The 25,249-nt window shown below is 33.6% G+C and overlaps 1 protein-coding gene across 1 annotated transcript in view; it reads right to left on the reverse strand.

Moving 5' to 3' along the window:
• Positions 1 to 403: 403 nt before the first annotated feature.
• LOC143601815 (D-galacturonate reductase-like) overlaps positions 404 to 25,249 on the reverse strand; it is a 28,072-nt gene continuing 3,226 nt past the window's right edge. The window contains exon 4 of the mRNA XM_077079120.1: positions 404 to 644. Coding sequence (XP_076935235.1) covers positions 417 to 644 — 228 coding nt within the window. The 3' untranslated portion in view covers positions 404 to 416. The remainder of the gene's footprint in view (positions 645 to 25,249) is intronic.

Below are 25,249 nucleotides of genomic sequence, written 5' to 3' on the forward strand. Positions count from 1 at the left end.
TTTGAAAATACGGATCGGTGTGGGTTGAGTTTGAATAGCAGCAGCTGGTTTAGCCATGAAGGTTGTTTTAGGATTTCAAAGGATCAGAGATACTGTGCTCGGATACCACTGTAGATTAGTGATACAAATAGTAGTAGAGAACAATAGAGTATGAAGGAAATAAGGCAGAGATCAAAGAGAATGATTTAATTATTTCTTATGAAGATACAGAGCACATGGACCTACTTTAAATAAGAAAAGAGCTAACAAACAAAACTGAAATAAAGGAAACATGCAAACGGTCAAATGACTTATTCAAAAAACAAAACTAAATTGCAGAACTTTTGGCCCAGTTGTGCATGCTCTGACTTTTTCTACTCTTGATCAATTAGCCACGTTGCATGGGGAGGCTTTGGAGTATTTTCATCAGAAACAACCTATTGAAATGCCAAACCAGCATCAATCTCAGCGAGCACATCGTTAGGCTCATTAAGCATCGTACCAGATAAATACCCATGTTTCCGTTGAGGAATTTGGCTTATTTTGATCAACTCTTCATCAGTCAACAACCAGTCAAAGATGTCTAAGTTTTGTTTCATCCTCTCGGTGTTGAAACTCTTTACTACAAAGCTGACACCTTGTTCATACATCCATCTTAGACAAATCTGCATGTTAACGGTATAAGATCAGTACATAAACTTATATACGGTAAAAGAATAAGATCTTTGACTTCTAAAATGATCGTTTCAACTCAAGTCTGTTTTGGTCAAAATTGTTTTGACACGAACCACATTGACAACTTTTTAGAAAGACCCATTTGACCTGTTACCCAACCTAACCCGAACGTTTTGTCAAGCTTAAATTATAAAGAAGAGAACCTGAGCAACAGTCTTCCCTTTGGACTTGGCAATGTCTTGAAGAAATCATATTCCATGACACGGTTGTGTCCCCACTGAGTAAGAAAAATGATAGTGAATTGGTGCCCCCCCCCCCCCCCCCCCACTTTCTCTAAAAGCTATGTCCGGACTGACCGTAAATTTGCCAATCAATTGGTTTATGAAGGCTTGTAACTAACAAACATGTCTAGCAAATCTAGTTGGTTTAAAAACGTAATTAAACTTAAAAGTTAAATAGTATTTTTAAACTTGTTGAAATCTTTGTTATTGAGTTTATTGCTGTCTCATGCCTAAATTTATTAGTAGACAGTCAATAAATATTTTAGCCCAAAAGTGTTAGTTTGGCCCAATCTTTTTCAAAGCTAAACATTTTAAGTTCAAAAATAAAACCTAACATGTACCTATAAGGCTATAACCGAACCGAACCAAACTAAACCAAACACATACAAAAAACCGAAATATAAAACTTCGATTTAAAGTTGTTTGAGCATTAAACTGATCTAAACCGACCCATGCAACCTGCACGCCCCTAGACTACTTATTTAAACATAAAGTACGCTATTATTATTATTATTATTATTATTATTATTATTATTATTAACCATGTATTGTATCTATGATACTGATCAAGTTCCCAACAAGTTGTCTGCCACAGTACTATTAAATAAATTTAATAACATATCTTGTGTAGAGGAATAATATGTAGTCTTACTCGAGACTCTTGTTGATGGCTGGTAACACAAGGTGGTCTTCGGTGGAGTCACACCACAGTTTGGTAGTAATGAGAAGCTCGTCCCGTGACTTAATGAGACCGAGTCTCAAAGCTTCCTTGATGGCTTCCACAAGAGGTTTCTCGGTTCCATAGAGTGAGGCTGTGTCAAAGTGACGATAACCAAGCTTGATGGCTTCGATAAACGCAACCTTCACCTCATCACTGCTTTCGGTGCGGGTGGCCATACCCATTCCTAGTAATGGAATGGGTCGTCGGCCATCCGAAGAGTTGATCGTTGTCTCTGGAATGGATACCATCCTTAGTTTTTAATCTTTCAGTTTTCTTTGATTATGCAAAAGAAGTTTTATAAGAAAACTAGATAGAGATGCGGAGAAACATTTGAAGAAGTGACGAAATGGCATGCCTAAGCATGTTTACCTTTTTAGTCAATAAATCAACATTAAAGACAACACTTGTGTCAAAAACATATATTAGTCTAATAAAGTATGATTTACATTTAATTAAACAAATAATTATATAATATATTGTCCCCTCTTTTCAAAACTAAAAAGCTTCTATTGCCCCCTCTATTCAAAGTTCAGAAAATTAAATCTAGCCATTCAAACCCCTAAAAAGCTTCTAGAAGGGGCAGTTCAGGGAAGTTCCATTGTCTTTCTCTTCAGCTCCACAAATTCAGCAAAAAAAAAACTTCCAGCTCCACATATTCAGCAACCTATTCACCGGCATTTTAAGCCACGCACAAGCATATTTATCAACTTTGTTTATTATACCAATTATTTTACAAAAACATTGATAAATAATATAACACCATGTAACAAAAAATAAATTACCTATAACAATTGAATTATGGAGTTAATTATCATATCAATAAAAGACTTCATCTACAATGGAAGCCACCATACAAATAACATTTTAATCAAAATCTTTAATGTATCATTTAAAGAATATATTTAAAGAAACACTGAAAATTCAAAGCAATGTAGGCCATGTTTTTAATTTTCCAGAAAATCAATTGCCAAAAATTAAAGACTTAATTATTTATAAAACCAATTATTTAAAGAGTTATTTTATTTAACAATTTTAAAAATTTTCATTTGCCTTCATACTAAAATTGCGCAAATAAACCATTCACTCCTAAATATGATTTAAATTTAAAGATAGATGTGGGTTAGTGGGCTGCCAGATATCAATACTTTATTCGTTAAACATCACTATTTAATAAACAATATCACCCGTCATAAACAAATACGTGAGATGTCAGAATCTACAACAATGAAGATTATCCTAAAAAACACACACGCAGATCCTACAATAATACTCTATCCAACTTAAGTTTTGCTTACTTAATTTTACTTATTGCACATGTGGTTAATTAATGTATTTTGTTTATGTTGTATATTAGGGGAAGCCAGTTAACACTTCTACAAAGTATGAAAAACAAAACTACACGAAGCAAATTACAGAAGGAAATCAAAACAGGCCCGCTTCACCTGCTGTAAGCATAAAACTTTTAGTTTTATAAGGCCTTTGTTATTGAATATAACATTGGTATAACCAATTTTTGTGCTGGCTAACTCAGATCGCGATGAAATCATTTCTTTGGCTATAATTCAGCCCCTACAAGTCTCATTTGCAACGAGAATTTAGCCTTGAGGTATCTAAATATGTTAATTATTTCTGTCTCTATTTGCTAATTACAAAAGTTGCTGAAGTTGCAGGATCGAGAGTTTGAGAAAAAAATCAAAAGAACGAAAAACCTTTCAAAATGGTGTTGGAGTGACATTATTGATGTCGATGACAATGATGATGAGGTGGCAGATACAACAGACTTGGATTGAAATCTATAGTCTAACCTCAATATACCCCGTGTCTCTGTCCAAAAATGCAACCAAGTTACTTGTGTTACCTCTTAGATCTCCTAAGTTTTGTTTTTTTTTTCTTTTCTTTTGTTTAGCCTTAAGTATGGTTTGTCTAGACTTTATTACTTTGTTAGTTTGTTTATGTTAACTTGAAAACCAAGGTGTGTTGCCTTTGTCTAATGAAGTTTCAGTTTATTACTTTACAGTATTTGTTACTCTACAAATTATAAGGTTGAGGTTATTTATGTTACCTAAGTTATATGTTAACTAAAAAAATATATAGTTTACATGGGGATGAACATTTCTTATATTCGATTCCAAAGTTTAGAACTCACAAATACCTCATATAAAGTTTTAAACATTTTTTGGTATTAAAAATAAACTATCAATAAAAATAAACAAGAACACTAACAGTGAGACTGAAACAATTCTACATATGTAGTATTTTACTTCAGAATGCAATTAATTTTACACTGCATTCTTGAGTTTTTTATTTAAGGGTTTGGAAAGAAAATATAAGAAATTTTTTATTTTTTCATTTTTGAGTTTTGTTTTTAAAAGAAAATAAAGAGAATGAAAAGAAAAATTAAGGCTTTTTTCCTTCAAAACTTTCCTGCCAAATATGGCCTAATTGTGAAGGATAGTTTATACCTCATTACCATATTACTAATTTATCTTATCTTAATTATATTTTTCATGTTGATATGAGGACATAATTATAAAGTTACAATTTTTTTTCCTATCATTTCATTCCAATCTAACTCAAGAATGTAATTAACACTTTCTATTCTTTTCTTTTATCTTAACTCGATAATGCCTTTTATGTATATAATTTATTTTCCTTTCTTCCTCTATCCAATCTTATCATTTCTTTTCCTTGTATTTTAAACACGAGAATGCAGTGTACTTTTGGTAATGTAAATATAAAAAGGAATGTAAATTATAAAAAGGAATGAATAGTCTACATTTGAGCGCCCTACGTAAAGGTATTCCCAAAAATCTTGTGAGCATCCCAAATATATATCCAGCATCATCCAGAACTCTAAAAAGAAAAAAAAACATTAATCCAAAAATATGTAGCACAAAATAAACAAGAACATAAAAAAGACATTGTTCATGAAGGTTTTTTTTGCGTTAATTAAAAAAAAACCTTGTAAAATAAATAAGAAATCCATATAACATTTTGAATAAAAATAAAATTTCAAAGTTATATTTAGGGAGAAGTCAGAATTACAAATGTTGTCTTTTAAACATAACCAATTTACGAAGCATGTCATTTAAAAAGTTTACTTGCAGTCGACGGTGTCCTTTACATAACAAAATTATTTGATTTTCGTCCTTTACACTAACGTCCATCCAAAAACTCCGTTAAAACTTCCCATGCAAGGGCATAAAGGTGATTTCAACCTTTTTAATGAAATCTAATAATAAATTAAAAGACAAAGGTCGTGGGTTCCACAATCATCTCATCACTAATCATCTTCAACCCATCATCTCTCTAAGGGGGTATTTGGCCTAGCTTATATCTTTGTGCCTATGCTTATACCTTTTTAAAGCTTATAGCTTATTTTATATTATTTGATAAGCCTTTTTTAAATGTTTGGATTAGCTTATATTCTACAAGTTGATTATACATCTTAATAAGTTGTTAAATCCATCATTTTTAATTTGTTATAGTAATAAGTTACTTCAATATTATTAATCCATCACCATTTAAAGACAAATGAGTAATTTACCCCCTTAAACAAATAAGCTTCTTCAAATAAGCTAAATAACCATATTCCAATAAGCTTCTACAAATTAGCTTATATAAGCTTATAAGCCTAAGCTAAAAAAGCTAAACCAAACGCCAAATGAAGCTTATTTTATAAAAAAAACATTAAAAAAGCTATAAGCTTTGATAAAAAAGCTAGGCTAAACACCCCCTAACTCACCATTCCATCAACCATCACAACCACAAAACCACCACCACATGAAGCAAATACGAATCAAAGATCTTCTTCGTTCCACACATGCTCCTCACCACTGGCCCTCCATACGCGTTCGTCTTTGTCCCAGACATCTTAGCTCCCTCCCTCGTAGTAATCAGCAACCACCACCACAATCGCAATCGGTTTTTTAAGAGAAGAAGGCGTTTATTGTAGAAAGAGAGGCCACCAAATCTGTTGTATTCATCATCTTCTCCATAAAACACCACATTTGGGTTTTTTTTTTCCTTTTCAGGTGAGACATTTCGTGGCTCTGAAGATGGGGCTTTTGAAGGATGATGAGTGAAAACTGAACAAAGATGGGTTTGGTGGTGTTTCTGGAAATACAAAGAGAAGAGAAAGAGAATATATTTAATTAGATTTTATATACTTTTTATTTTAAATTTATGTTTTAATAAAGAAATGGGTGGAAATTACCTATCTACCCTCACATTACCAACACCTGATCTGTTTTAATGAAGTTTTTGGATGGACGTTAGTGTAAATGACGAAAATCAAATAAACATGTTGTGTAAAGGACACCGCCTGCAAGTAAACTTTTTAAAGAATCTGATCCGTAAATTGGTTATGTTTAAAGAACAAAATTTATAATGCTGTCTAGGGAGAATTACATATATCCCCTTATTAAGTTACCTAATTACATATATCCCCAACTCAAAACCTTAAATTACATATATCCCTTTTTTAATAAAATTACAAAATTGACAAAAATGCCCTTTTAAATTCTATCTCCATCTCCGTTCATTTACACATGTGTTCCCAGAAACCTAACATAGGACTTATGAAGGGGGTTCAAATTTTGCAACAAATGCATGCTACAATCCAAATTTCATAACCTAAGATCATGTATTACTCAATTTCAATTTTTTTTCTTTCGGGTTTTACAACCCTTGACATCTGACTGGGATTGGTGCCGGAATTTTTGGCAAACCGGTGAAGTTTCTGTGCAGTCACGGCGGCAAGATTCGACGACCATCTCAAGTTCACCGGCGGCATTCTCCGTGTCCTTCTCTCTCGAAACCTAACCTTGCACAATTTAGGGTTTCAGTTTTAAATCAATCTATTCTATATTTTGGGGAAATTTGGGTTTTTTTTAATGTAACGGGTAGAACTTATTATATAATCGAAGTTTTATATAATTTACTATAAAACGATTACAATAAAGTGGCAGGCAAACGGACAACAAGCTGCGCCGCAACCCCCTTTTGAACAGCAAAGCCAATCCTGCTAAAAACGAAGCTTTGAGACCTAGAAGCTGAAGAGGTTCCGTGTACGACGCGCTGAACCCTACTAAAAAATTTCACAGCCTCTGGAGCCAGAAAACCAAATGTATCAAAGGCAAATGGTAGAAAGACATGTTGATTATCTAAACAAGTTTTCTCGTGTTTAACAACTTTGGGTTTCATTTTGTTTGAAGATGTAATTTTGATATCAAATGGTTATGATTACTGAAATCATGATTTTTGAAGAAAGTAGGTCGAACAAGAAGAATGAAATGAATTTGTTTTTATACCTTTTATGTTTATTTTTTGAAAAGGGGTAAAATAGTCAATCTATAATTCATTTCCAATAAAATAAATTGAAATGGGTATATTTCATATTTTTTTTAATTTAAGAAGGAAATATATGTAATTAGAAGTTTAAAGTTATGTAATTGAACAAGTTAGTAGGGGGATATACGTGCCCCTATTTAAACCATCTAATCTAAATTCTAAATTGTATGTTCAATTCTACATAAAAAAATGGGAAAATTTTATAAAAAACCAATATACTTTTGGTTTTTCATCATAAAAATCCCTCTACTTTATTTTGCATATTAAAGTCCCTTAACTTGATAGTTTTAAACATAGTTATGAAATGACCTAAAATAGCCTATTTAGGAGGTGTTTGGGATTCCTTATTTACACCAACTTATAACTTATAAACTTTTTGAAAAGTTAATAATGTGTAAAAGGTGTTTGACAAACCATAAGAACTTATTGTTTTTAACTTATGGCCTAAGCAAAATAAGAGGATTTTGAAAAGTTATAACTCTCTAACTTATTAACTTAAAGAGTATAATATTCTCAAACACTCCTTAAAAACAACTTATTAACATAAGTTAATCCAAACACTTTTATACAAACTTCTTCTCAAAAAGTCGTAAGTTTATAATTCTTTTTCACATAAAGTTCTTTTGGACTTAAATAAGGAATCCCAAAGACACCCTTAATATGTATTATAATCTAGTGCACGATAATATATAATAAATGAAACAATTAATAAATTAAAATACATTTATTTCTTTTAATTCATAGTCTTGTCTCCTACAAACCACCCGATTCTCTTTCTTTTTCTCACTCAATCTCTCTCTGCTCTAGGGGTTCGTCTTCTCCGTCTTCTTAGTTAAGGTTTCGTCCCTCACTGTCAAAACTGGAAACAGAACGACGCCGGTTGGAAGAAGAAGATGATTGAGAAACAAGCAACCATGGTGGGAGCGACCGATGATTCGTATATAACAACACTGAGATCACAGATTCATTGTGGCGTAGTGGCTTGGAACCTACAAACGGCAACGTTGAGATCTGAGAGTCCAATTTCTGATTGTTCCAACTTGTTCATCTTTTGATTGCTTTGTCTTTTTGTTACTTAATGTGGTTTAATATATATGATGTAACATTTTTCTTTTTTATTTATTTAATAAACCACAAGTAAAAACTCAAAAGCAAGATGTCACCGGTACAACCGGTTTCCAAGTCAACGTTATAAAATATTTCACAATTATGTTTAAAACTGTCAAGTTGAAGGACTTTAATATGCAAAAATAAGTGAAGGGATTTTTGTGATTAAAAACTAAAAGTATTTTTTCCTTTCAAGCTTCTTAAACTATATAATCTTAAAGTAATTATCATTATATGATATATAGTTCCCGATGCACAAAACTGCTATTTAGTTTAATACACACCATTATATCAAGTTGAAAACAAATCTGAACCCTTTAAAGTCTATAAAAACCTTCTAGAAGCAGAAGTTAGAGGCAGTTTCTAGCATCCGTTTTCTTCTCCCACGTCTCCCTTTTCTTATCCCCATAACTATCTAAGCTCCTTATTTATTCTGGTTGGATTAGGAGAGAGAGAAAAGGTTTTTAGATGAAGATTGGACGAGGAGCTTAATCGGAGACTTTATTCCGGTTCCATAGAGCGTGGCTGTGTCAAAGTGATGATAACCAAGCTTGATGGCTTCGATAACCGCAACCTTCACCTCATCACTGCTTTCGGTGCAGGTTGCCATACCCATTCCTAGTAATGAAATAGGTCGTCGGCCATCCAAAGAGTTGATCATTGTCTCTGGAATGGATACCATCTTTAGTTTTAGTCTTTCACTTTTCTTTGATTAATGCAAAATAAGTTTATAAGAAAACTAGATAGAGATGCGCTATTTATAGAGAAACATTTGAAGAAGTGACGAAATGGATTATAAGTAATAAAAATATTGTAAAGTAGTTTTATAACTCGTGTGATACACAAGATTGTTTAAAAAGAATACAACTAATTTATCTAAATTTAATGAATAAATTTAAAAAAACTTATATTTATCATATTAAATGATTTTATAAGTTCAAATTATATTTCCTAATGGAATATTCATATGAATACGTGGTGTATTCTTACGTAATTTCTTTATAATCTCGAAAAAAATTCACCTACTGATTTTATAAGTTGTAATTATATTCTAATTGGAATAACGAATTTTAACAAAAGATGATAATATATTTCATTATGAATCATCATATATAATATTAACATGAATAAAACACGTTTTCCATAATGAAGGAAAACAAGTTGTTTGCTAAAGTATCAAAAAGATCAAAACAAGTTGTTAGCTGTTCTTCATTAAAAATCAATCTTGAAAATAAAATAAGAAGCTACTTAAATTAATATATAATAAATATTTATTGACATTAGATATATGGCATAATTTAAAACATTTTAAAAACATAAATCGTACCTGGGTTGTTTTGATCTTTTTGTTGTTTGTCTAGATAAACTATAAGTAATCAACATTGTAGCAAATAAATTCCTAAAATAATATCTGGTAGAAGTATGACTTGCGTCTTCAATGGCTTCTATGTATTCCTTATCATAATCTAAAAGACCTCTTTTGTAACATGCATCTCGAAAAGTTTCACACACAACTCCATCAACTGTTCGGATGTATTCAAAACATTCAGGACCTTTAACTTTATTTAATAATATTCTTAGATAGTAAGCCTCATCGAATGCGGGTGGAACATCATGAACTCTACCGATTGCAAAACCCTTTAGCCGAGGTTCTCATTTACGGCCTTGTTTTTTCCAAACAAACTTTGTTGGAAACTCAGAGTATATGAGACTCTTTGCAGACTCATAGTTCTTATTACACTCAAACCAACCGATAAACATCGAAGAAGCATTAGTTGTTTTGTTTAATATATCTTCAATATCTTCATTAGCACCATATACTACCTGCTGTTCACCGGGTAAATGAAAAGCAAGCCTCATAATAGACGGAAGCCTACAATGCACGTCAAATGCAAATATCCTCCATGTTGCCTCGCATCCAGAGACATATCTGCAATCATAAAACGCTTTGATTTCATTTAAATTAGGATCTGGGTTATCAACATTGTTATTTTGTACAAGCGAAATTGTTGCTCTGTCTGGACCCTTATTAATGTATTTAAACAAATACTTTATTGATCCATCTTGATTGCACCACTCAACGTTAATATGTGCTTGAAAATTTTTTAATAGAGTCTTGTTGTATGGAACAATACTTCTATTATCCATCATTATATCTTACTTAACAACATATTGCCCGTTATCTCTTCTTTTGTATACCGGAAAACCTTAAGAATCAACAACTGTCTCATCATTAAATATTTTAGGAAACTTTTTGTGGCATCTTTTGTTTACCATGCAGGTGCACTTCGGGTTAGCATAACCACATGGACCGTGAATCATATGATCAGATACAAGCTTGTATAGGTCTGGATTACTGTCTTTGTTTGGAATCTCAGCAGAAATAAAGTTATCAACATCTTTTGGATTATTAATGTTGCTACCTGGATGCATAAATATGCAAATATGGGCGTGTGGTAGACCCCTTTTTTAAAACTCTATCGTGTAAACAACTGCAAGAAAGTTAATAAAAGTAAATATTCAACATCCTATAAATATTATTAACATCAATAATATATGCAAGTAGCTCATTTATTATAATTGTATACTCATAACATTAAATAAAATTACCTGCTTGAACCCTTCCAAACAAAGACTTATCCTTCACCAACTTAATCATTGCATCAAGCTTGAGCTTAAAAAGCCGAAATAATATATCAGGTCTATCCTCCAACTTTAACGTTGTATCCTTAAGAAAACTTTTAACTTCTGGCCAATTGGGATTACATGTTATGGTTATGAAAAAATCTGGATAACCAAACCATCTACAAAGACAAATAGCGTCTAGATAATTTTGCATCATATACATTTCTCCGCTAGTAAATGAGGATGGTAGAATAACACGTTGACCAGCCGTTGAAACATCAGTATTTCCAACAGATTGCATACCTCATAAACTTTGGTAAGTATGACACCTAAGTTCATGTTGTTTATCGCGTATAAAATGTAATCTTTCAGCCTCAATCATCGTATATTTGTCAACTAAAATTTTCTGAAACAAACGCCTACCATTTAACATGATTGAAAACGTATTTAGCCTATCTTGAATACGATAAGCAAAAAACTCACGCATTGTAACCTTCTTGTGTGGTCCTGTTTATGAAGACGAAACATTCTTATGAAGTATGTTAACCTGATAACCATCCTCACCAAAAGGATGAAACAACGGGTATTGTAGAGGTGTATAAGATGGATGAAGTTCACTGATACGCTTTAACGAACAAGATTTCTTGGTAACAATTATATCTCGGTTATCAACAGCGTCACCAATATCAACAACGATTAAAGCAGCAACTTCAGAACTGAATGGTAAGTTATATTGTCTTGCATCATGCTGTCTTGTTCCAATAATACGCAACTTCAAATCGATTTGTGGGTTTTCTTCAAAACAATCTCGTACCATTCGATAAGCTTGGACCAAATGATTATTTGAATCTAACATCGTCTTCAAATAATTAATAATATGCTTTTCTTGCTCATCGACCATTGCTTTATTGTCACTGCCCACAAAAAAATATATTTTCTTTGATTAAATAAAATAAAAATTATACTAAAAAATAATATCATAACCAAACTTGACGAATACTAAGTATTTACCCAAAAACAGCTTGACGGTTTGAAATCTCGTTTTCCGTGTCGTAAATGTATAGTTGAGAAAACTGTGGTTTACGACCATCTAATGGTAAAACACTTCCCAAACAATGATAGTTTCCACCGCTAAGTCACGTATAAGGCGCATTCCCTCTATTTATGGAATGGTCAATCTTTCCACCCATAGACGTAAACAAAAACATTGAATTGAAACGTCTAATGGTTTTCAAGAAATACTTGCTCATGACGCTTTCACCACGAAATAATTCAAGATAACTCTCATCGGGTTGTCTAACATCCGGAAGTTCGACTTTGCCATTATAACAACAAATGGAAAAGGCTCATTCTTCATTACTACTACTTGGTTTGTTAACTTCGGCTTTCCACAACAATGCATTGCAACTTGGACATATAACAGATTGATTTCCATGATCAACATATTCTACAAAAATTTAATTATCATGATCTGGAGTTACTTTTTATACATAAATACATAATAATTGATTGAAAATAAATTATGAAATATATATTATACCTGATGATATTCCTTTATAAACATTTACAACATTTTGAGCACCAACTTGTAGCATATTCATTTAAATCAGCCATAGGTATACGTACTATGGGGGTTCTTTTTCTTGACCTTCTACGAAAGGTTGTAGATGACTCCGGAATGTTATCAATAACACAAGACGCGTTTGCTCCTTCTTTAATATTATATTTAATTAGACGACCTGTTAAATTAAATTAATAAAAGTTATTATAAAGGTTGTCAAAGAAATATTGACAACTACACATATGATATTTTACATAACAAATTGTAAATTATATTTAAAATTAATTATTACTCCCTCCGTCCCAATTTAAATGTCCTGGTTTGACTTTTCAAGTGTTTCTTTTACAACTTTGACCGTAAATATTTTTGTCCGTGTCATATAATTCTTGATGAAATTATATGAATGGATTGAGTTTTAAATGTATTTTACATTGATATAATTTTCATCAAGTATTATATGACACGAACAAAAATATTTACGGTCAAAGTTGCAAAAGAAAGACTTGAAAAGTCAAAATAGGACATTTAAATTGGGACGGAGGGAGTATATTATAACAAATCTTATTTTGTGTTAAATTGTAACATCTATAACTAAACAAATTATGATACGTTTGCTTATACAATAGTTAAAATTATAAGCCTTTGCGTATGACGAGGCTTTTATTTATGCGTCGCGTAGCGCAATAGGAAGATAGTTAAAATTTTTTATTTTTCATAAAAAAACTAAGGCGACTCTCAAGCGTGCGAAGTGCAAAATGCGTCATCAAAGCGTCATTGCGCCCAAGCCCGTGCCCGTGAAGACTACTAAGTGTGTCTTGTCATACAATAATATTATCATATGAGCTCCTTTTCTTATGCTGAGCTTACATTTTTTTCTTTATAAAGATGTGGGACAAATTTGTTTTCTTATTTATATCCATGTGGGATAACTTCACTTTTCTTCTTTCATCAATGTGGGATAGACCCAACTTCTTATTTATTCACTTTCCCTTTTCTTATATTTTGGTTACTTGTGTTCTCCGTCCTTATTTCAAATCTCATCCTCTAGATTTATTAGAATAAGTGTGGATATTTTCGTTTAATTTCTGATTCAAATTCCCAAGTATATTCTGGTCTATTTCTTTGGGCTTGTTTCTTTGACTAGAACAAGTCTATTATGCTTGAGGTTCTTGATTTTTCTATCTTCAATTTGTAAATGTGTCTCAACGAACTTCAACTTTTCGTTTACTTTTATATCTTAATAGGATATTTTTAATGACTGATTGGCTAAGCAATTCCTTAAGTTGCTTACATGAAATACATCATGTATACATGCTATCTCTTCTGTTAATTATAGTTGATAGGCGACTGGTCCAATTAGCTTAATAATTTGGAATGGCCCAACAAACCTTGCACTCAACTTTTGTTTCTTGCCGAATCGAATTACTCCTTTCCATGGAGATACTTTAAATAGCACTTTATCTCGAACTTGAAGTTCCAATGGTTTGCGTCGATGGTCCCCATAAATCTTTGTAACATCCCGAAATTTCCAAAATAATATTAATTGAATTACTTAATAATAGAGAGAAAGTTTACTCGGGTTATCGGGAAATAAATAAATAGAGTAGGAGTTGGTATGGGTCGGGCTAGTGTTGGGTAATGGATATGGGTTATGGACTTGGGTTATGAAAGAAGGAAGGAGAGTCCATGGGCTTAAGCCCATGATCCCTAAATATAAATACCATTAATCACCATTTAATCCTCATTCTCACATATTCCATATACCACCAAAACACACACAACACCATCTTATAACCCGAACCAAGATCCGAAGGCGAAAACCCGAGCTTGTTGGTGCTGGAACGTCGTGACGGACCAAAACAACATCAAGGCTTAACCGGGTTCGTAGTTCGACTCGTTCAAGGTACGTTTATAGTTAGAAATCGTTCGTATAGGTTCGGTTTGATTTGGGAAATCATAGATCTGTGTTAGTTTGTTATAAATGAACCTAAAACAACAAATATTACTGGAATTGATTAGCATTTGATAGGTTAATTGTTAACCTAAAAGAACCCGTAACCTATATGCCTAAATCGCACCCCTTAAACATCGATGTTAGGCCGATTTGATGGTTGGGGTTTGTAGGCGCTGGTCAGACGACTACCTGGATACCTAAATCGAGTTATTTGGTTAAGAAACGAAGATGATTAAGGACGAACAGTAGCTGCAGCCGACAACTTCGCCTGCAAGCTAAGTTCGCCTGATGAACTTCGCCTAAAAGCTAAGTTCGCCTGATGACAACTTCGCCTAAAAGCTAAGTTCGCCTGATGGCAACTTCGCCTAAAAGCTAAGTTCGCCTGATGACAACTTCGCCTAAAAGCTAAGTTCGCCTGATGACAACTTCGCCTAAAAGCTAAGTTCGCCTAAGGGTTAACTTCGCCTAAAGCTAAATTCGCCTAAGGTTTAACTTCTCCTAAAGCTAAGTTCGCCTAAGGTTTAACTTTGCCTAAAGTCGAGTTCGATTAGAAAATAAATTATAAAGGATAAGTAAAAGTAAGCTAATACTAGGCCGCCAGATTAGATCAGGCGAGTATTGATACGTGTAACTTATACAGTCAGCCGAGCTTAGTTAAGGAAGGGATTTACAACTATCGGAGGAAGAGGCAGAGTTCAGGTGAGTTTCTAGCCCCATTTCCTTGTTATGTTTTAGGGCCTGTGTGCATACTCGATGTGAAGTGTGAATACACTTACCTTAAGTGGTAAGTGTATGCTATAGATGTTATACGAGGTAGCTATTATATAATACTTGTTGGTGCGTGAACGATCTTCGGATATTGCACGCATCGCCAAGGGCAGTGATTGCCAAGTGGTTATTGGTGTGTATGTATGCTATGATGTGACTTGCTTATTATGTAAATGATATGAAGCATGTTGTAGATAAGTAGAGGTAGAGCGTGTTAGAAGTGGCAAGGGTGTAGTAAGAGTGATAGTGGCATGACGATAGTATGTGGTAGGGTAAGCCTATACGTGACTACGTCATTAAAGTGGCAAAGTGGCAAAGTGGCATAACGTTAAACGTTATTAAAGTGGCAAAGTGGCATAACGTTATACGTTATTAAAGTGGCAAAGTGGTAAGGTGGTAGGTGTAAATAAGAGGCTAAGTGGTAAGGTAAGCAGGTTAGATAGTGGACTACGTGTCTTCGGATACGTATATGATGCATGTAGTGGTTGTATGATAAGTTGCTTGATTAACTAGAACTCACTCAGCGTAGCTGATTTTTAGTATGCACGCAGGTGAGTAGGAGGAGGCATCTCGCTTGAGGAGACACGTGGCACTGAATAAGAGGCTGGCATCGGAAGACTCAAGATGTTTAAGTTTAATGTTTCGTTTATTTTGAAAGGCAAAATGATGTTTTAAGACAAGACGTGTTTTGATACGAAATGTTTTAAGAAAGTTTTTATATTCCGCGAAAGTTTTAATGAACTCTGATTTGTAAGAACTGTGTTTATGAGTAAATCCGACGCGAAAGTAGGGCTACCGGGTTCGGGGCCTTACAAGTTGGTATCAGAGCATAAGTTCGAGAGATTTAAACATCCTACATGCTTAGACTCGAACAGAGAATGAGATTTAAAATGAGAAAGAAAGAAGATGCCAGTTCAAGATAGCCATGTGTCACTCAAGCAAGCTCAGTAAAGGTAAAGTGTATGGTAAATGGTTTATGTTAATGTTGGCTTATTTGCTAAATGAAGAATGAGTGCAGGTTAGGGATAGGATTAATTGATCTTAACTGATTAACTGTTTAAGAGTATAAACAAGAACAAGTGAAATCATGAAGGGAAGTATGTAGAACCTGAGGAGTAACGCAAATAGTTAATTACACTTGATCAACGTCATTAACTACTTACCTTACGAATCACGTGCTAAATAATTCCTAGAGTGATAACATTTGTGTTTCCTTAGAGATAAGATAGATGACTGTTACAAAAGAGGCGGACACGAGAAGAATCTGAGGCAGAGCGATATACGAAAACAACATGACTCCAACTGCAAAAAGTAATGAAGAAGTCACACTTGGAGCTTGTAGTCAGATATGCTAAGAGAGTTGCCAAATTGTCACAAAAGCATCAAAGGAAGCCCTTGGAAAGACGAGACGAGACTTGAGACATCGAGAGCCTCATGGACAAGCTACCTTAAATAGCTAAAACACATGACCACCATTCGATGGCTGCAAAGTCAGGAGTAAGAGGGATAACCCAGAAAGCAAAAGCGATTCAATAAAGTGTGTAAATATAAGAAGTTTTCCTTTCATAGGGAATAAGTTAGGTTTCGGGGACGAAACCTCTTTAAGGAGGGAAGACTTGTAACATCCCGAAATTTCCAAAATAATACTAATTGAATTACTTAATAATAGAGGGAAAGTTTACTCGGGTTATCGGGAAATAAATAAATAGAGTAGGAGTTGGTATGGGTCGGGCTAGTGTTGGGTAATGGATATGGGTTATGGACTTGGGTTATGAAAGAAGGAAGGAGAGTCCATGGGCTTAAGCCCATGATCCCTAAATATAAATACCATTAATCACCATTTAATCCTCATTCTCACATATTCCATACACCACCAAAACACACACAACACCATCTTATAACCCGAACCAAGATCCGAAGGCGAAAACCCGAGCTTGTTGGTGCTGGAACGTCGTGACGGACCAAAACAACATCATGGCTTAACCGGGTTCGTAGTTCGACTCGTTCAAGGTACGTTTATAGTTAGAAATCGTTCGTATAGGTTCGGTTTGATTTGGGAAATCATAGATCTGTGTTAGTTTGATATAAATGAACCTAAAACAACAAATATTACTGGAATTGATTAGCATTTGATAGGTTAATTGTTAACCTAAAAGAACCCGTAACCTATATGCCTAAATCGCACCCCTTAAACATCGATGTTAGGCCGATTTGATGGTTGGGGTTTGTAGGCGCTGGTCAGACGACTACCTGGATACCTAAATCGAGTTATTTGGTTAAGAAACGAAGATGATTAAGGACGAACAGTAGCTGCAGCCGACAACTTCGCCTGCAAGCTAAGTTCGCCTGATGACAACTTCGCCTAAAAGCTAAGTTCGACTGATGACAACTTCGCCTAAAAGCTAAGTTCGCCTAAGGGTTAACTTCGCCTAAAGCTAGGTTCGCCTAAGTTTTAACTTCGCCTAAAGCTAAATTCGCCTAAGGTTTAACTTTGCCTAAGGTCGAGTTCGATTAGAAAATAAATTATAAACGATAAGTAAAAGTAAGCTAATACTAGGCCGCCAGATTAGATCAGGCGAGTATTAATACGTGTAACTTATACAGTCAGCCGAGCTCAGTTAAGGAAGGGATTTACAACTATCGGAGGAAGAGGCAGAGTTCAGGTGAGTTTCTAGCCCCATTTCCTTGTTATGTTTTCGGGGCTGTGTGCATACTCGATGTGAAGTGTGAATACACTTACCTTAAGTGGTAAGTGTATGCTATAGATGTTATACGAGGTAGCTATTATATAATACTTGTTGGTGCGTGAACGATATTCGGATATTGCACGCATCGCCAAGGGCAGTGATTGCCAAGTGGTTATTGGTGTGTATGTATGCTATGATGTGACTTGCTTATTATGTAAATGATATGAAGCATGTTGTAGATAAGTAGAGGTAGAGCGTGTTAGAAGTGGCAAGGGTGTAGTAAGAGTGATAGTGGCATGACGATAGTATGTGGTAGGGTAAGCCTATACGTGACTACGTCATTAAAGTGGCAAAGTGGCAAAGTGGCATAACGTTAAACGTTATTAAAGTGGCAAAGTGGCATAACGTTATACGTTATTAAAGTGGCAAAGTGGTAAGGTGGTAGGTGTAAATAAGAGGCTAAGTGGTAAGGTAAGCAGGTTAGATAGTGGACTACGTGTCTTCGGATACGTATATGATGCATGTAGTGGTTGTATGATAAGTTGCTTGATTAACTAGAACTCACTCAGCGTAGCTGACTTTTAGTATGCACGCAGGTGAGTAGGAGGAGGCATCTCGCTTGAGGAGACACGTGGCACTGAATAAGAGGCTGGCATCGGAAGACTCAAGATGTTTAAGTTTAATGTTTCGTTTATTTTGAAAGGCAAAATGATGTTTTAAGACAAGACGTGTTTTGATACGAAATGTTTTAAGAAAGTTTTTATATTCCGCGAAAGTTTTAATGAACTCTGATTTGTAAGAATTGTGTTTATGAGTAAATCCGACGCGAAAGTAGGGCTATCGGGTTCGGGGCCTTACAATCTTCTTACGATCTCCTACAATCTTCATTCTTTCCTTGACTTGATTTATCTTGTTAGTAGTTTATTGTATTATTTTCAGGACCTGATAATTGCTTTCCACTTGTTCTGCCCAACACACTGGGATTCTACACTTACGTCTATAAAGTGCTTCAAATGGGGCAATAATAATGCTTGTATAATAAAGGTTATTATAGGATACTTATATTAGTGGCAAATGATTACCCCAATTTCCACCAAAATCTATTACATATGCTCTTAGCATGTGATCTAATGTTTGTATTTTCACCATCATTTTATGGATGATATGATGTGCTCAAATTTAATCTTGTTCCCATGGCTACTTGGAAACTCTTTCAAAAATGAGAAGTGAATCGACTATCTCGATCAGACAAGATAGATAATGGAATATCATGCAATATTGCAATGAGACAACTTTGTCTACATACAATTTAGCTAATTTTGTTGTAGGTAATTTGATAACAAAATCCATTTCTATTAACTCCCATTTCCATTATGGCATTTCTAATTGTTGAAGTAATCCTGATGTCTTTTGATGTTTAGTTTTTTGTTGCGAACAAGTTAAACACCTCGAAATGTAGCTAGCTATGTCCTTTTACAATCCTATTCACCAATAAATTTTCTTCAAATCTTGATACATTTTATCATTAACGGGATGTATCTTGTATTTAGAACTATGAGCTTCTTCGAAAATCCTTTTTTATATATTTCATATGACTGGTATCCAGATTCTGTTCCCCATTCGGAGAATGTCTTCATTTCCTTTGACTAGTTGATCGATGGTACCATTTCTTTTCTCATCAGCAATGTTATTTTCTTCCATTACTTGTTTCTGAGCATTTTTTACTTGATTAGTTAAATTGATTTGTAGTTCTAACCTTAGAGCTTGTACTCTTTTAGGTTTCTCATGCTCTTTTATGCATAATGCATGAGCTACTACATTAGCCTTACCTTCACGATACTGAATTTCACAATCATAGTCGCTAAGAATTTCCATCAGCGTCGTTGCCTCATATTCAGCTCTTTTGCGCAAAATATATATTTTAAGGTTTTACGATATGTAAATACAGTAAAGTTACTGCCATACTAATAGTGTCTCCAGATATTTAAGGCAAAGTTATTGCTCCCAATTCTAAGTCATGTGTTGTATAATTCTCTTCATGCTTCTTCAGTTGTCTAGATGCGTAAGCAATTACTTTATTACATTGCATCAGTACACATCTCAATCCTGATTTGGAAACATCACAACAAATTGTCACACCCCGACCAAAGGCGGAACATGTCGTGGCGTAACGTATTGATTGGACAATAACTAAAAAGACACTAATTAAAGTGACAATAATTATTCAGTTCATTAATATCAAAACAAGTACACAATTATAATAATCAAAACAATTACATCATATTTATTGTTTGGATAAATATTCTAAGGTAAAAACTAATTCGAATTGACGTAACATGAAACCTATTAGTCCGAAAGCGCCGTGGAGAGCAACAAAAGTCCACAGACCGCCTAATCCATTTCCAAGAAGTCTGGGATAAACTAGAAGACTAACTCCTTCCCCTCCTAGGGCTTCAGCAAGGTGTCTATTCTGAGGCTTAGGAGAATGAAGCAGCCCCGGCTGTGAGTGAACTCGTCAATTCGAACTTGCTCGATCTGTTCATCCAACTCGAAATCTCGTAAGAGAAGAACTTTTCAATCTTGATCAATGTAAGTTACTTGTACTTGTACATGTATAAAAACAGAGTTTGTTAACACGAATGTTGGTGAGAATACATAAGTTTTAGTTGAGATACATATATAGATAAAAACCACAATTCATATGTTAATGTTTAGCATCACAATTCCCATGAAAAATGTAAACAACTAAATAGATGTGGACCCGCTCATATTGATACGAAATCAAAGTACTTGGGTAAGTGTATGATCATACTAGATGAGGATAGATGAGGATGAGATACCAACCACCAAACATAAAATAAATAATTAAGCACATAGAGCATTATCGTAGAGCACGCCATGATCACACATAAACATATATTGAATTGTGTTATGAATAGATGAATAAATAAAAAAGAGTAATTTAAATAGGGTATACATGCCACCCCCAAAATTTAAAAGATGAAAAAGGGGGATATGTAAACTCACATTAAGGAATAAGGTATATGGTGACGTAACGGCGGTAGCGGGAAGATGGTAAAGGTTATGGCGAAGATAAGTCAGTCCCGCGAGAAGTCCCAACGATATGTCCTGATTTTTAAAGGCATAACTAAAATAAATATTTTAACAATAGTTAGAACAACACATGATAGAATGGGTTTATAAGGATTCGGGGTCGATGAGGCTTAATATATTTTATATTAACTTTATAAATTTAAGTTAAATACGTAAACGATAGATATTATCAGCTTATTACAAGTTAAGGTTTTTAAATAAAAAAATGTCATTTCAAAACTTTATATACTAATAAAAAAATAAAAAAAACTTATATATATATATAGGGGATGGTTCATGCGAGAAGTGAAATTACAGCGAGAAGTGCGAGAAGTTAATCTCATCCATTGATTACATAAATCAATGGTTTAAAATAGAGGATGGTACTTATGTAATTATATTGAAATTGTCATTTGTTGTTTTATGCTTAAAAGGGCAAAACCGTCTACCAGTGTAGGAAAACAAATTGTAACCTCTGTAACCCCCTTAGGCCTTATCCATATCCTTGTTTCACTCCCAAACTGTTGAAGACAGTCACCGTGCGAAATCCATCACGGGATAATAAAATTGATACAAAAAATTGATGATTTTAACTACACCAACTGTGTTCGCGAGCGTAAAAGTATCAAACGGCAGTGCTATGGGTTCCTATTCTTGTGAAGTATAATTGGGGTTTTTGTTTGTTTGTCGGTGTACGAACGATATGCAAAATATTTTGTGTTGTTTGTTTCAATAAGACCATAATTTGAATTTTGAAAACTGTGTTTCATTTTGAATGTTCGTAATTTCCAAATTTTTTTTATTCAATAAGGTGTTGTATTGTACACCAAATCGGGTTGTGTTGTTATCAAGAACATGCATGTTGTGTAAGGAAGGTCGATACTCGATAGTTGATTCCCCTGTATTCGACTCCGACTAATTGCATGTTCAATTTTTTTTTACCGTATGCATCTGTTTCTAATGTGTAATTAGTAATAATTAATGAGTAGAGAAAGTGTATACATCTGCTTTTCATGTGTAGTTATTGATATTTGATGATCACGTTGGAGTAGTGTGGAAACCATATACAAATTATGAATTTATCATTTGTGTATAAAATGTAGGCTGTGTTAGTGCTAACATGTCATTACACTGACTAGTTAATGAAGCTTACAGGAAGTATATAATTACTAAGGAGTATATAATTATTAATTGTGATTTACATTTGCAACTAATACTTAAAAATGCATTCTTTCATATTTTCCTTTTATATGACTGTTTGATAAAATCCTTTTCAAGGTTTTGAAATGATCCATGTAACCCGATTGATGTGGATGAAGAAGAGGACATCATCAATACTAATAGTGCGTGTAAAAATAACTTAAAAAATGCATATGTTGAACCTGAGTTTATGTTGTGTAACAATTAAGAGGATATGAAGCAAAACTCATCTTCTAGAGTTAACTAAACTGATAAGTTTGTACATTCAATTTCACTTGTTCACAAGTTTACATGTACGCGGATGACAGTGAATGTTGTTATTAAATGGTTTGATTAATACATGCGTTTGTTTTATTAATGAATATGATTTTTGTGTAAAAAATGCATATGTTGAATATGTTTTTATATTGTGTAACAGGTGAGAGGATGGTGGAGGTAAACTCAGCTGCTAGAGTTAACCAATCAGGTAAGTTATACATTACATTTCACATTTCACATGTATGTAGATGCCGCTCAAAGTTGTTATTAAACGACATACACATGTGAAGTGCAAATTTTTTTCTCCTGTTTTGTTGCAGTTTCGGATTACATGCCTATACTTGGAACCATAAAGAATGCAGAACATTCACAAGAAACTTAGGTGTGTGTTTAAAAAGGGAAGTGATATAAGACTGATATCAAGTCATGTTTGATGCCTAGTCGTTAAATCTTGACATTTGGTCACAATATATAGTTGTTATTTGGTCCTTGTGTCGATTAAACAACAAAGCAAAAATAATGTCAGGTATGAAGTGAATGGAAGTCTAGTATATGTTTGTGAGTATGGTTATTTGTGTATGGCAAATACTTCAATGTAGCAATAAAGTTCCTCATTTGAATCACACTAAATGTTTGGAAATTAAACTATGAGTTGTAAATACTTCAACATAGGAACTTGTGTGGCTGATCAAAGGGAGAGTTTAGCGCGAGAAAAGTTGTTTACATTGGAAACTGGTGCGCTTGAGGTGGTTAGCATTTTTAAATTGTTATAATTTGAAATAGATTTTTTAATGAAAGTATGGTATTTGGAGGTTAGTTATCTCTTGGGGGCTAACTTTTTTTTATTCACATGCAACTAGCTACCTACCTACGCACCTACATAGTACATACATACGTACCAATATACTTACACACCTGCGCACATGTGTGCCTACATACGTATATGCATACATACACATACGAACATACGTACGTACATACATACATACATACACATATACGTATGTACATACGTACGTACGCACATACACACATACATACATACATCTAAAAGTTAATGAATTCGATCTTTTAATATTAAAAAAATTCAATCACATATTCAGATAACTAATAAAATATAGGATTTCAGCATCAATGTTAAAATTTTTACAACTGACATTACATGGCTAACAATTGATAATAGAGTATAATAGTTAACTTAAATGTAATGCAAGTAATATCCAACTTGTAATAGTCAACTAAGCAAAAAAAATTTAAAAAATTACCACCTAATAATAATCAATTTGGTGATTTTGATTATCTAAATCATAATGTTGTGAAAAATGCATAACACCGAATTAGCCAATATCGAAATCGATTTAGGAATCTAATAGTCTAGCACAACATTGATGAATATTATAATCGAATAAGCCATATTCTAATTCAATACACAAATCGTAATAAAATAATATCTGCAATGGAGTTGCTTGAAATATTTGTAATACTTGAAGTTGAGGATTTAAAATTAAGTATAAGCACATTAAAAGGAAAAATATTATTTGAAACTTCCAGTAATCAATAGTTACCAAAATAAAATATATGTTGAGATTACCAATATACCATTATACATAATTTAAAGATAAAATAAAAGGAAAAATTGTGATTGGTTGTAACGACTTCTCGCACTTCTCACGCTAAAAATACTTCTGAAATGAACCTAATCCTATATATATATATATATTGGTAGTTTAGCGGTTACCGGTTCGTTAAACATGTATAATTATTTAGCTTAATTAACTTTAAAATTATATTATGTTAACTATGAAAAATATATCAATTTATAAATAAGTAACTATATATATTATACATATACACATACACACACACACACATATTCATATACGATAATCGTTAAACGAGAACTTGTTTAAGAGTTTAATAGGGTTCGGTTCATTGAACAGGTGAAAATAAAATTTAGTTTTTATTATAGTTGTAATTTAAATAATATGAATTAATTAAAGACAAAATAAAAGAATAAATAAAAATAAAATAAAAACCGGCCACCCAGGGGCTCAAACCCGGGTCTTTGGGTGTTCCGAGTTTTAGTAAATACGCACCTGCCACTGGGGCAGGTGTTTAACATGCTTGATGGTTGAAAAAAAACTACATATACGTTGACACAAATCGATCCAACCTCAAGAACCCTAAGATTCAATTGAGGGCCTTACACCCTCTATCCATTTTAATTGACAGAGGGGTTTTGATGGTGATGGAAATTCAACCAAGAACCCCAAAAGACATACCTGATTTAGTTACGAATTGAAGGTGAATCGGGTGCTAGGGTTTCGTCCAAGAACACGAGACCGAAGTCAAACAAAACTGTTTCTGGATGTTAATTGATTGAGGGGAATGACTCGTTTAGTGCCAAGGAGTGTGCGAGATAGAACAATTGAATCATAATCAACTACTTATAGGTGAGTTTGTTCGATGAAAGCCGCGGTTCGTTATTATTCAAATTAGCTGTCAATTCGTTGTTATTTACCATGTTTATGTGATGATTGAACGCGTAATTGGCTCCTTGACGCATAAGGATGGTCAATTATGTGATTCCCGGCAGATTTTATGGATCAAAAATCACAAGGGGGGGTGGGTCTTGGACGCTGACGGGAAGAGAGGGAGAGATGGAAAAGTTTTTGGGAAATTTTGCAATATAGTCCCTGATCTATAGGTGTGGATTCAAAAATGGTAATAAGTTAGTTAGGGGGGGTATTATAGCATATTGTTCATAGTTATTATTAATAAATAATTAAACGAAATATATATCCTTAAACGAGGGCGGGAATTTATTTAGTAACGACCGTTCGAATAATAAATGAGGCAAAAGAAAATAAACTGGTTGGGTTTCGGATTTTAAATTTGATGAATGTTACACAAATTGTGAAATCTTTAGTTCGTTCTTGCAATGCAAGTATCTGGGCATTTGTTAATTTTTAGCTGCAAAGTTATAAA

Source organism: Bidens hawaiensis, unplaced genomic scaffold (genome assembly GCF_021521415.1).
Source record: "Bidens hawaiensis isolate Kalapana, Puna unplaced genomic scaffold, B.hawaiensis_p1.1 tig00057148_1, whole genome shotgun sequence".
Lineage (NCBI taxonomy): Eukaryota > Viridiplantae > Streptophyta > Magnoliopsida > Asterales > Asteraceae > Bidens > Bidens hawaiensis.